Source organism: Peromyscus californicus, unplaced genomic scaffold (assembly GCF_007827085.1).
Source record: "Peromyscus californicus insignis strain IS unplaced genomic scaffold, ASM782708v3 Scaffold_4__1_contigs__length_199733344, whole genome shotgun sequence".
Taxonomy (NCBI): domain Eukaryota; kingdom Metazoa; phylum Chordata; class Mammalia; order Rodentia; family Cricetidae; genus Peromyscus; species Peromyscus californicus.
The window spans coordinates 105,826,447-105,840,206 of NW_026294562.1; the positions used below are offsets into that span (position 1 = coordinate 105,826,447).

General features: G+C 39.5%; 1 protein-coding gene across 1 annotated transcript in view; it reads right to left on the reverse strand.

Moving 5' to 3' along the window:
• The window catches only part of Nars2 (asparaginyl-tRNA synthetase 2, mitochondrial), a 94,278-nt gene that overhangs the window by 51,412 nt on the left and 29,106 nt on the right, over positions 1 to 13,760 (reverse strand). The window contains 2 exon segments of the mRNA XM_052763439.1: positions 6,070 to 6,094; positions 6,097 to 6,163. Coding sequence (XP_052619399.1) covers positions 6,070 to 6,094; positions 6,097 to 6,163 — 92 coding nt within the window.

A 13,760-nucleotide genomic window follows, 5' to 3' on the forward strand; every position in this document is an offset into this window, starting at 1 on the left:
GGCAAATCCTTTATTGACTGAGCCATTTTCCTAGCCTACAGGGATAAGTTTTATGTGTTGAATTATGTCAATAAAGTTGTTCTTAAATATATATATATATAACATATATGTATATATGTATATATTTAACATACATGTATATACGTGTATATATATGTGCGTGTGTGTGTGTATGTGTGTGTGTGTGTGTGTGTATATATATATATATATATATATATATATAGTTTACTTATCTGAACACAGTGCTCTTATAGAAGCCCATGAAGCAGATTTTAACACCTATAAAAGCACCCCTCCTCTGTCTTCCCTATGTTAAATACACTTAGAATCTTCAACTACTTCTTTAGCCTACTCTAGCCTTCATTATCCTAGCAATTCTCCTAGAGACAGACAGGACACAGAATCTTAACTTTTCTCATATGAAGTTTTATAATTGATTCTCAGTATCTGGAAGTTGATAAAGGAATAGGACAGAGAAGCTAAACAGTTTTCTAGCTTTTAATGATTTGGCTAAACACAATTCATTCAAAGATACATCTATTACAACAAAAGATATTCAAGAGCCAAATGGAGAAAATATGTATAGCAACCTAAAGATTATATACTATAAAAGCTCTGTAGTAATGGGGAGAAAACTAACTGAACTTCTATGGTTTTAAGAATACAAAAGCAAAGCATTATATCAAATATGAAAGTCATAACCATTAAATATGGTCACCATTTTAAGATGTATCTTTATGTAAACACTGAGATAATATTATCTCTAAATTCAACCCAGGCAAGGTGAAATTCCCTTGACATCTGCTCTTGTGCTTAGGACTATCTCTTTAAACAATGGCTACCATACTTACAAACCCTTATTTAATGTACATGGTGCTCAATAGAGTTTATGGGGTAATAGATGTTTGTACATCTCTGTAGCCAGGGATCTAGATCTGTGCTTAACATACAGTTTTCAATAAACACTGAATTGACTAAACGTGTATAAATGAACGAAGTTTATAAAAGTATGAAATGGATGAAGACCAAGGAAGTCTTTTGAGCAGACGAGGAGACAGGTTCACACTCAGTTACGAGGGGAACCTTGGTTTAGTCCTGTTCCAATGCCATCAGTCTCATCACAGGAGGGCAAAGCATAGTTTATGAGCTCAGGGTAAGACCTGCTGAAATGACCCGAGGATGGCTCATACCCATCACAAACAGATTCATCAAAGTTGAATGAAATCAGTGCAAAGCCCAAGTTGACTTCCCCCTCAAAATGGAAACAGATTTTTCTTTGATTATAAAGATATTAAACACTATTTCTTAAAATTTTAAAAGAAGGGTTGGGGATTTAGCTCAGTGGTAGAGCGCTTGCCTAGCAAGCACAAGGCCCTGGGTTTGGTCCTCAGCTCTGAAAAAAAAAAAAATCTTAAAAGAAGAAAGGCTAAAGGAAAGAGATACCACCACCCGAAGGCTGGCAAGATTGTTGATTGGGTGAAGGGGCTTGCTGTTCAAGCCTTGTTAACTGAGCTCGACCTCTAGAACCCACACAAAGTTGGCAGGACAGAAATGACTCCACAAAGTGGCATTCTGACCTTTACTCCTCTATCATGCATACACATAGACAATAATAAAAATGTAAATGTTGCCATTCAAAATATGTATTTTAAGCATGTGAGTGAGGGAAGTAAGCCTGGGAAAAGTGCCCAGTCTTGGAAACAGTAAAAAGATGTCCTTCAGTGGGTGAACAGATAAACACTATTATATATGAACAACAGAACATGGTTCAACATTAAAAAGAAGTGAGATACCAAGTAATGAAGAGACACAGAGGAACCTTCAATGCATGTTATTAAGTAAAAGAAGCTACTTTGAAAAGGCTCCATATTGCATGACTCCAAGTACATTGAGTTATAGAAAAGGGAAAACTATGGAGACACAAAGCAGAATAACAGGAGAATTTTCACAGCAGGGCAGCTATTCTGTAAACTATAGTGGTGGGTACATGTGTCAAAAGGCACAAAACGTACAACACTAAGAATGAACTCTCATGTGAACTACAGACTTCAGGTGATAATGACGTGTCAATGTAGATTTATCAAAGGGAGGGACAATGATAAAAATGGTAAACAAACCTAAAAACCAAAGGAAAAAATTTAGGACATCCTGTAGTATCAAATGATATGATATGTACTTACAGGACAGGAGACATGTAAAAGGCACAGAAGACTCAACCTGTAACAGACTGAGTTTTCCATAATTAAAGTCGTTTATGTAATTAGGTAGATAAAACAATACAGAGTAAGTCAATAAGAGATTTACCTGAGTTAATCCTGATGTAAATGATGGACTAAATAAAAGCGAACAAACCTTCCATATAGAATTTCAGATATCCCCTCCCCAAAGGAGCTGTGGTTAATTCCATTTCCTACACCCCAAGTCCCCACCCAAGTGAGGGCAGACTTAGTGATTGCCTTATAAAGAACAAAGTGGCGAAAGGGGAACGCAGCCCGGTTTCAGTGGAGAGATCTGACAACCACTATTCTATCTAACAGTGCAGTCAACATCACCACACAGACGACACACACTCCCTCAGAGGATGTCACGGGAATAGGATTTCACCTTTGTGCTATTCTTTCCAAAAACCAGTATGACCCAGGTCTAATCTGCAGAAAAACATCGGACGAACTGAGGTCAGGTTACATTCTACAGGTCACGCAAACAAAGACTGGGAAACAGCCAAGAAGAGACTTGGGAACAAGACAACTACATTTCAGATATCTTGAACTGAATCCTGGAAAAAGAAGATATTAATAGAGAAACTAGTAAAATCCAAATAAAGCCTGGACTCTGCTTAACAGTTATTCACTAACATTGTGTTCTTGGTTTTGACAAATGCATCACAGTCATGGAAGATCTGGGGGAACGGCACGGGTAGGCGGAAACAGCAGTGCATTTGTAACTTGTCTATACATCCAGAAAGTAATCCAAAACAGTATCTATTTAAAACGAAAAACCTTGAAAACAGAGTCATAAACCCATTAGACTCAAGGGGTTCTTTGGAAAATGTTAGCCTTCTAAATTTAACTACATTTATACCTTTTAACAGTCAGTCTTTTAAATAACATTAAGCAAAATACAAAGCTAAGAGAAAGAATACTAAAAATTTCTGATTAGAGTAAATCATGAAACATGATGTACTGTATATTAATAGTTCTAGAGCTATGCATATTAAATTAGGAACATTTGCATGACATTATTTGACACACACATTATAAATTTAAGATCTAATATTCTACCAATTAATCTTTCATCGTTTCATTGTACATTGTATTTTACAGAACACTGTACTGAGAAAGAGGCACTACATTAGTGGTCTTATAATACAGAAATAAATGTTTGGTAAACACATTCCACACATGATCCTTGCAGAGGAGATACCTTGTCTCTCCCAGTGTAGGTTAAAACAATTAGTACTGTTTAGTTTGTTTTGAGGCCTCGAACTTGCTATATGTGTAAGGCTGACCTTGAACTACTGGTCCTTTCTCTACCTTCTAAATGCTGGGGTTACAGGCATGTGCCTTGCCTGGAAGATTACTAATAAATTTTATCTATTCATTGGATATAGGGTAAAAGGTAAACAGCTTTTAAAAAGAATGTCTTTTCAAAGCAATATGGGAATAAAGAGCCATACAAAGGTTATCACTGAAGAATGTCTTTGCTCTATTACTTCTTTACTGTGAAAGAAGTACGCTATATTACATGGCGTTACAAACCAATATCTACATTTTTGTCCTCTACAGTAACATAATTTTTCAGTTATAAGAAATAATACCAAGCCAGGCGGTGGTGGTGCACACCTTTAATCCCAGCACTTGGGAGGCTGAGGCAGGCGGATCTCTGTGAGTTCAAGGCCAGCCTGGTGTACAAAGCAAGTTCCGGGAAAGGCGCAAAGCTACACAGAGAAACCCTGTCTCGAAAAACCAAAAAAAAAAAAAAAAAAAAAAAAAAACGAAAGAAATAATACCAGAAGTTAGGGTTTATTGGTCTGTAGGATAGTTTTTTTTTTTTTTTTTTTTGGTTTTTTTGAGACAGGGTTTCTCTGTGTAGCTTTGCGCCTTTTCCTGGATCTTGCTCTGTAGACCAGGCTGGCCTCGAACTCACAAAGATCCACCTGCCTCTGCCTCCCGAGTGCTGGGATTAAAGGCGTGCGCCACCACCGCCCGGCTAGTTTTTTTTTTTTTTTTTTTGAGACAGGGTTTCTCCATGTATTTTTGGTGCCTGTCCTGGATCTCGCTCTGTAGACCAGGCTGGCCTCGAACTCACAGCCTGGTTCTGCCTCCCGAGTGCTGGGATTAAAGGTGTGTGCCACCACTGCCCAGGTGCAGTGCGTTTAATCCCAGCATTTGAGAGGTATAGGCAAGGGGATTTGTGAGTTCAAGGCTGGCCTGTTCTACGGAGTGAGCTTCAGGACAGTCAGAGATACACAAAGAAACCTTGTCTCAAAAAAGCAAAAAACAAAAAAAGAAAGAAAGAAAGAAATTAGTTTCTGAATCACAGAACAAGAGACTAAGGAGGAACTCTAGAGTCTGCTATCCAATCTTTTAAGAAAAGGAAGTAGGAAGCTGGGCCCTAGGAATATACAGACTTTCCAAAGGTCTGACAGTGTTAGAAATGTACTCAATTTAACTGAAAAGTCTTGCTAGTGGATTCACAGTGCCATATGTTAATTTCCTTTTTAAAAATCAACTGCCATTGGTTTGGAGAGAGAGCTGCTCTTACAGAGGACCTGAGCTCAGTTCCCAGAGTGAGTGTGCTTGCTGCTCTTACAGAGGACCTAAGTTCAGTTCCCAAGGTAAGAGTACTTGCTGCTCTTACAGAGGACCTGAGTTCAGTTCCTAGGGTAAGAGTGCTTACTGTTCTTACAGAGGACCTGAATTCAGTTCCTAGAGTAAGAGTGCTTGCTGCTCTTACAAAGGACCTGAGTTCAGTTCCCAGGGGCAGCTCATAACTGCCTGCAACTCCAGTTCTATGGGATCCAATGTTCTCTTCTGGACACAGACACGCAGGCATGCACACACACACAAACTAATTACTGAGCAAAAATGTTTCCTACTTTTTTGTTTTGGTTTTTCAGACAGGGTTTCTCTGTATAGCTTTGGATTCTATCCTGGAACTTGCTCTGAAGACCAGGCTGGCCTCAAACTCATAGAGATCCTCCTGCCTCTGCCTCCTGAGTGCTAGGTTTAAAGGCGGGCGCCATCACTGCCCAGCCTCTCCCCCGTCCCCCCGAGTGAAATGAGGTAGTATCTGGCTCAGGTATGAACTGTGAGCAGCCATTACTTCCATGCATATGGTCATTTATATCAAAAATTTGATTACATGGTTAGGATTTAAGTAAGAATAATTAGTAATAAAAAAATTACAACTTTGAATTTTACTGTTACATTTTTTTACTAAAACCAGAAGTCTAGATGAATGTGATTTTACTTGGAAAACATTTGGGTGTTTCCTTTTTTCTTTTCTTTTTAGATTTATTTATTTTATATGTAAGAGTGTATTACCTGCTTATGTGTATATGTACTATATGTGCCTGCTTGGTACCCTCAGAGGTCAGAAGAGGATGTCTGATCCCCTGGAACTCGACTTACACACAGTTGTGAGTCACAGTGTGGGTTCTGGGAACCAAATCCAGGTCTTCTTCAAGAGCAACAAGTAGCCGGGTGGTGGTGGTGGTGGTGCATGCCTTTGATCCCAGCACTCGGGAGGCAGAGTCAGGCAGATCTCTGTGAGTTCGAGGCCAGCCTGGTCTACAGAGCGAGATCGGGACAGACAACAAAACTACACAGAGAAACCCTGTCTTGAAACAAAACAAAACAACAACAACAACAACAAAAGCAACAAGTACTCTTAACCACTGAGCCATCTCTCTAGCCCCTCACTTGGACATTTTTCAAATTGTCCATTAAATCTACTTTTGGTATGCTAATGATAGAATAATTTCAGCTTTTAAGTTTGAGCACACTGTTTCCTTTGGCCCCAAATCACAAACAGCATACACAAGAAAAAAAAAGTAAAAATCTGTACCCTGACATCACTTCGAGGTGAAGTGTCCTGAGACAGTTAAGAAAGCAGGAACATTGAAGAAATTCTCCTCAGGTACCTTCATTTTGCTTGAAGGCTGTAAATAAAAAACACAAGCCACGAAAAGTTATTATGCATTTTGGTTGCTTATTATAACCACCATGACCCATAGCTAAAAACAATATTGCAGTTAAGCCTATATAAGGACTATTCCTTCTCACTAAAATAAAAGGATTGCATATACCTAAAATAGAGCATACCTATGTAGGCATTCTCACAGCATAGCAGCTTATCATGTAATCTCAAAACACAATAACCACAGGATACAGGACTTGTTCATGAATTTTCCCTAAATAGTAATTCTGATTAAGGGTAAACAAAGGCAAGAGATGTTTTATGGATTAAAAACATTAAATATGGCAATTCACATGACCTCTTTAACTTTGACCTACAATTAAGACCTAATTTTTTCAAAGGAGTAGCTTCTGGAGCCATGGTTCCCAACCTATGGGTTGTGACCCCCTAGAAAGGTTGCCTAAGACCATAGGAAAACAGAACAGATACTTATGTTATGATTCATAACAATAGCAAAATTACAGTTATAAAGTAGCAACAAAAATAATTTTGTGGTTGGGTATTATCACAACATGAGGAACTATATGGAAAATGAACTCATGTAATCATTTACAAGGTGCAGTAGCACACATCTGTTTCCAGCTACCCAAGGCTGAGGTAATAGGATGGCTTGTATCCATGAGTTTAGGGGACCTGGGAAATAAAGTAAAACTTGGTCTCAAGAGTGAAAAAAAAAAAAAGTAATTCTGAATCTCACAAATTCAAAAACTACTGTCCCAGGGTGATGAAATTAAGGCTTAGGATTGCAATCTTAAATTTACAATTCTAAACAACTCTGTTACTTGTAACTAAAATACTGATAGATGAATCTGTGAACAACAAAGGTAAGGAATTTTATTCAATAAAGCAATGATAGACAAAGCTAGCAGAGAAATGCTGGATTAAGAAAAAAAATTTTGCAGCAATACAAAATCAGTAAGTGCTAGTGGTGGAGAGATGGCTTAGTGGTTAGGACAGAAAGGACCCGCATTTGGCTCCCAGAACCGACTACAGACAGCTCAAAACCATCTGTAACTTCAACTTCCAGGGATCCAACGCCCTCTTCCGGTCTCTGTGGGCACCAGGTACACACATGGCATATATTCACACAGATCTACACACATACACATTAATGAAAAATAAAAATAAATCTTTAAAATTAGTAAGTGATTAATGGGCAGAATATATAAAGTATCTCCTGCCAAGAAAATAAGAAAGAAAATAATCTACTCCCTAAAAAGTTAAGTAGATTTATAGAAAAAGCACGGTTAAATGGTTAAGATATATGTGAAGAAGTTCTCAAACTGATCAAGAAATTAAAAAAAGCAAATTACAAAAAGGCATGCTGTCAACACTTGACAAATACAAGATTGCTAAAAATAATAAAGTTATATTTAAAAAAGTTATATCAAGTACAGGTGAAAATTCAGTGTGGCAGGCAGAACTCTAAGACATGTCCCCATGATTCCCAGATCCTGGCTATTTTCAAGTATCAATCCAGTTACTGATGTAAACTGATTTTATAAATTCAATTAAAGTTCCATATCAAACCGCTAAACGATACATAGTTTATCTGAGTATATCAAACCTAGTCATAAGAGCACTTTAAAAGTCTGAATGAAGCTTTCCCTGCTGGCTTCAGAGGTCAGATTTGTAAGACAAGGATATAAAAGGGCCATTTGCCCTCATCAAGGTCGCGACCCCACAGGTTGAGAACCATGGCCACGGTATGATTCAGGAACTGCTGCAGACCTGTGTAGGCCTTATGTATGCTGCCACAGTCTCTTCGAGTTCACATGAGCTCTACTTGTGCTGATTTAAAGGACCTTGCTTTCTTGGTGTCCTCCATCCCCTCTGGCTCTTATATACTCTTTCTGCCTCCTCCTCTCCAGGGTTCCTTGAGCTGAGAGGGATGGATGAAGACAACCCATTTAGGGATGATTGTGCCAAGGTCATACACTCTCTCTGTGTACTTTCTGGATCTCTGTATTGGTTCCCATATGCTGCAGGAGGAAGCGTCTCTGACGGTGATGGCTGAGCACTGGTCTATGAGTATAGCAGAATGTCATTAGGCGTTATTTTTATTGCTACCTTGTTTTTTTTTTAGACCAGTAGTTTTTGGTTTTACCCTAGGTCCTGGTCTATCTAGTTTGCCTGCATGTATATATGTGTGTGTGTGTGTGTGTGTGTGTGTGTGTGTGTGTGTGTGTGTGTGTGTGTGTAATTTTATGGGTTAACTCAATCAACCAAAATATACTTAATACAGAATTTTCAATTTAGGGGTGGGGTGCAGTGAAATGCTCCGTATATAAAAGCACTTGCTGCCAAGTGTGACAGCCTGAGCTCAATCCCTGGAACCCACATGGTGAGAGAAATGACTCCTACAAGCACAGGCACACACGTAAGAAATAAATAAATGTTAAAAAACAAAACCAAGCCGGGCGGTGGTGGCGCACGCCTTTAATCCCAGCACTCGGGAGGCAGAGCCAGGCGGATCTCTGTGAGTTCGAGGCCAGCCTGGTCTCCAAAGCGAGTACCAGGAAAGGCGCAAAGCTACACAGAGAAACCCTGTCTCGAAAAACCAAAAAAAAAAAAAAAAAAAAAAAAAAAAAAACCAAACCAAGAACCTTAAGTAGAATTGTTTAAAAGCGAGCATGTCTGGATATTGGTGAAGTCCTTATTGAGTCACCCAGTGTTATGTTGTCTCAAAAGAACTTAAAACCTCTCCCCAAGCTCTTGCTTCTTCAAGTATACTAAGGAATTCTGGGTCACAGACTGTTGAAAATACTGTTGTCCATTTTAATAGCCCAGGGTGGGAGTGGATGAACCACTCTGTGATCTTTCTGTGATCCACAGAAAATGACTCACAGCAGGATGCTGGCCAAGCACCCTGAAAAGCCCATCAAGATCATCACATACCTAGTACAAAGGTCAAAATCCAGAACACTGACAACACTGAATGCTGGAGAAGATGGGAAACCACAGACTCTCATTTACTATTAATGGGAAGGCGAAACGGCACAGCTACTTTGTAACAGTTTCTTACAAAACAAACATACTCACCATGAATCAGTGATTGTCTCCCTTTGTATTTATCCAAAAGAGCTGAAAACTTAACGTCCATATTAAAAAGAAAATTGTACAGGAATGCTTACAGCAGCATTATTCATAGCTGCAAAAATCGGGAAGCAACTAAGACATCTTTCAGAAGGTACATACACTGCGGTACCAAAAGAAATGAACTGTCAATCCCAGGAGAGACTGGGACGAACCTTAAACTACTTCTACAATTAAAAGAAGGCAATCTGAAAAGGCTTCATATTGGCTGTTTCAACTAAGCCATGTACCTCACAATTACGTTTTAGTCGACAAAGGACTGCATGTCCAATGGTAGTCCCCGGAGACTGTAACAGGCTGGGTATGGTAGCTCATGTCTATAACCCCAGCTAAGGAAGCTAAGAAATAGGAGTGTAAGGCCAATTTTGGCTACAGAGTGAGTGTTAAGATAGCTTGAACTGCAAGAGACTTGTCTTACTTTCTTTTCTATTGCTGTGCTAAGAAGATACCATGACCAGGGAAACGCACAAAAGAAGGCATTTAACTTGGGCTCACTGTTTCAGAGGGCTAGAGTCCATAACCATCATGGCAGAAGGATTAGCACTGGAATGGTAGCTGAGCGCTTACATCTGAGCCACAGGAAGAGGGGAGGGGAGACACATGCAAACATGCCAATGAACAAGCTAACTAGAAGTGTTGGGGCTTTCGAAACCTCAAAGCCCACCCCCAGTGAAACACACACCTGAAAACATGGATCCCAACAATGAAAGGCCTTCATTAGTGGAGAGTAATAGTCATGATCTATTTTCTTACATGGAACTCTGATAAAAACAAAAACCCAAACAACAAGACACCAAAAGATATGAGGCAAGTCACAAGTGTATTTCAGGAAAGACCGGCTCAAGAAGAGCCTCAGGCAGGTCCTTCAGGAGGGACCAGAAGTGGGCACTGTCATAGGAGGTGCCTCAAGACCTTCCTACTGGACTATGATAATATTTCCTAGAAAAAAAAATATCAATCTGTCGGAACAGTTAGCTCTATATCAAGTTCAAAGTACTCTATAAGGGAGACTTTCTCCACCATCTTCCAGGTTACTAATGTCATTCACTCATATGAATGATCAACCGTGAGATTCAGACATAAGTTAATTAATACCTACCACTTTTTAATCAATTTTATAGATTGAGTCTCAGTGTAAGACTTTATTTGGACAAGACCTTTGGGCAAAATATAAGAAATTAACACAACAAAGGATTTTTTAAAGTCCTTGCCATGCCACTCAGTGACCCAACCAGCTTTTCTTGGTCATATAAAAGTTATTAGAGCAATACAGCTTAACTTAACTTTTATTACATACAACAGAAAAAAAAAACAACTTTGAGAGGTCATTCTGACACTAGAAGCTAAAAAATAGTGTACAAAGAGACAGAAAACCAAAAATCACCAGACATATTAAAGTAAGTAGAACTAGTGTTTTGTTTCCCCCCTTTTTTTTTTTAAATCAAGGTGTAAAACCCTCTGCTTCTTTAAGGATTTCCAAGAAAACATTAAACAAATATTTTGAATTGCCTCCCAGTTATCTGTTCTCACAGCAGAACAAATATAGCTGAGTAGCTTCAGTCTCAAGGGAATGAACTAGAAAAACCCACACAATCAGCTGTCTCCATGTAAACTGTGCAGCAAGGAGACAAGCAGCAGCGAGCAGGCCCTGGAAAAGAACAGTCGATGGTGGAGAGTTTACTTAACCTCCCCAGCCTCTCCAGCCTCCCCAGCGCTCACATGCCATCTCATTTCCTCTGCGTTCCCCATCCGTCCTCTACTCCATGGTGGCCTCACCCTCACTTCTGTTTACTCATAATCCCAGGATGGAAAAGTTGAGAATAAAAAGGGTAAATAAGAAGCATGCCGCAGAAACCTGGAAGGCAATGGGAAAATACTACCCATCTGCACGCTCCACACTCGTGTGTGTGTGTGTGTGTGTGTGTGTGTGTGTGTGTGTGGGTGTGGGTGTGTGTGTGTTTGAATTTCAACTGAGGGCTTCTGAGAAGACGAAATCTTCATGATACAGAAATAATAAAGAATCAAAAGACCTGAGCTAGCTATGACTTAGCCACCAATGCTTAAAAATGGGAACATTAAGTGTTGAGGTCAAATGTCACACACAACCAGTTTTGGGAGTGTGTGTGGGGGGGAAGGGATGGGGAACTGTGGTTGGTATGTAAAATGAAATAAAATAAAAATAAAATAACATATACATAAAAGAAATTGTCCTGACAAGTACTTAGAGTGCATTGTAGAAATAAAAAAAAGAAACCCAGGGAAACAGGAGCAGCAATAAACTGCATTTCACTTTGTTGGGTACGTTATTAACAAGACCTTTCACTACCTTACCACTCCCAGGATGTCCAGTGTATTTCTATGTTTTTCAATTGCTACAAATGCATATCCTGGTACACACTGAACTTCTACAGTAAAAATAATCTTCCTTAAAATGAGGGTCTATTTGCCCTCCAGAACACCCATGCTTAGCCCTGCGAAAGGTTCCATCCTGGCAACGACTTGTACAGGAAAGGAAGTTGTGAGTTCCGACTGTTTGTAAACTGTCTGCTTTCCTGCTGAGCATCTGAGAAAGAACAAGAAAAATAAAAGAAACAAGGGCCTGTAACCTTTAAGATCAGATGGTGAGGCTGGACCCCCCCAAAAAAAAGTGAACTAAAAAAAGGTTTTTTTCTTTTTTTTTTTTTAAAGGGGAAAAACAGTGTGAATGAAAAAAACAAATGAAAGGAAAGGACATGACTGCTACTAGGTATAGTGGAGGAGAAAGTTTATTATATTACAGACATGTGGGAGAGCATAGCCAGAGGCAGGGACATCTGGGAGAGTCCAGAGTGGATATGACCCTGAGCCATGTGGGAGTGGAGGGATGGGGCATGCTAGGTACCCTATAACAAGTAGGGACTGAGGGATGCAGGGAGGACCTGGTGGCCAGTGTCTGGCACCTCAGCCATTTGTCCCAGGTTTGAAACCTAACACAATGTTAAACAACAAAACACAGGCTGTGGATCATCACACTGAATATTACATTAACCAAAGCAGTACTGAATGTACTTCTCAATCTGATATTTCTTTTTTTAAAAAAATCAGTTTTTTTAAAGTTCTTTAAAATTAAACTAAAAACATACCAAATTAAATTTTTAAAAAATTAAAATGTGGTTCCATACTCTTAACAGCTGATTTGTTAAAACCCAAACCAACAACTCACCCACAGGTTATCCTCACATGTCACTAGCAGAAATAAATAACAGTGAACTTTCAATCACAATACAAGATCCAAGTCTTTTCCACATGTAACTACTGTAAGTACGGTGATCTGAATAAGAGCAGTCCTTCATCAGCTTGTTTGAATACTTCATCCCCAGTTTGTGGTGCTGTTCGGGAAAGTTATGGAACCTTTAGAGATGCAGCCTGACTGGAGGCAGTATATCATGGGAGGGTGAGCTTTGAGGGCTCCCAACCTCACTCCCATCTTAGCCCTTCCCCGCTTCCTGTGTGCGGATGAAAATATGAACATCCAGTTTCTTGTGCCTGCCACCATGCCACACCTTCCCCACGATGATGGACGCTATCCCGCTGGAAATGGAAGCTAAAGCTAAGCCTTTCTTCTTTAAGTGGCTTTTTGTCAGGGTATTTTCTAACAGCAACACAAAGGTAACTAATACAGTGCTATACCTATAGTCACCTGTACAAGATAATTAGAATATGGTACTAGTCATTGAAACTTTACTGGTAACAGTAAGAGTGGAAACAATCAAAATTCCATCAGTAAATCATAACTTCATGTGCTAAAGGGCATGTGATAATACTCTGGAACAGTTATTAAAGGAATAAGGCAGATTCTTAGAAAGAGCAGTAAGAACTACTGATAAATGAAGGAAACAGATATAGTGTGTTGAAAACAGTATTCTTTGGGCAGTAAACAGAGATATAAAAAAACCATACCTATCCTTGTATGAGTACAGAATCCCTCTGACTTAGCACGAAAGAAATACTAAGAATCAACATCATCATCTTTTTCCACCGTGTGGTTCTCAAGTATGAGCTCTGCAGATGATGTCATTTCCCAATGTCAAAATGCTAGACCCCTTTGAGGGAAGGAGAATCAGGGATCTGGGAGGTAGGTATATTTTAGGAGATGGTACAAATTTTAGAAAATGGAAATTAGCTAGAGGAGTCACTGGGAGGGGGTATGTCTTTGAAACTTATACCTGGTTCCTTCCTCCCTATTATGAGGTGAGTAGCCCCTGCCACATGCTCCCACCCCCAGGATGTTCTGCTCCTCCAAGGGCTCAGGACCAGTGGGGCAGATAACGATGAAGTGAAGTCTCTGAAACTATGGGCTAAAATAAATTCTTCCTTTTCTTAAAATTGGCTTCAGGGCCAGGCCTAGTGGCAAATACCGGTAACCCTAGCACTTGGGATGTGGAGGCAGGAGGATCAAGAGTTTAGGGTCATCCTCAGCTACA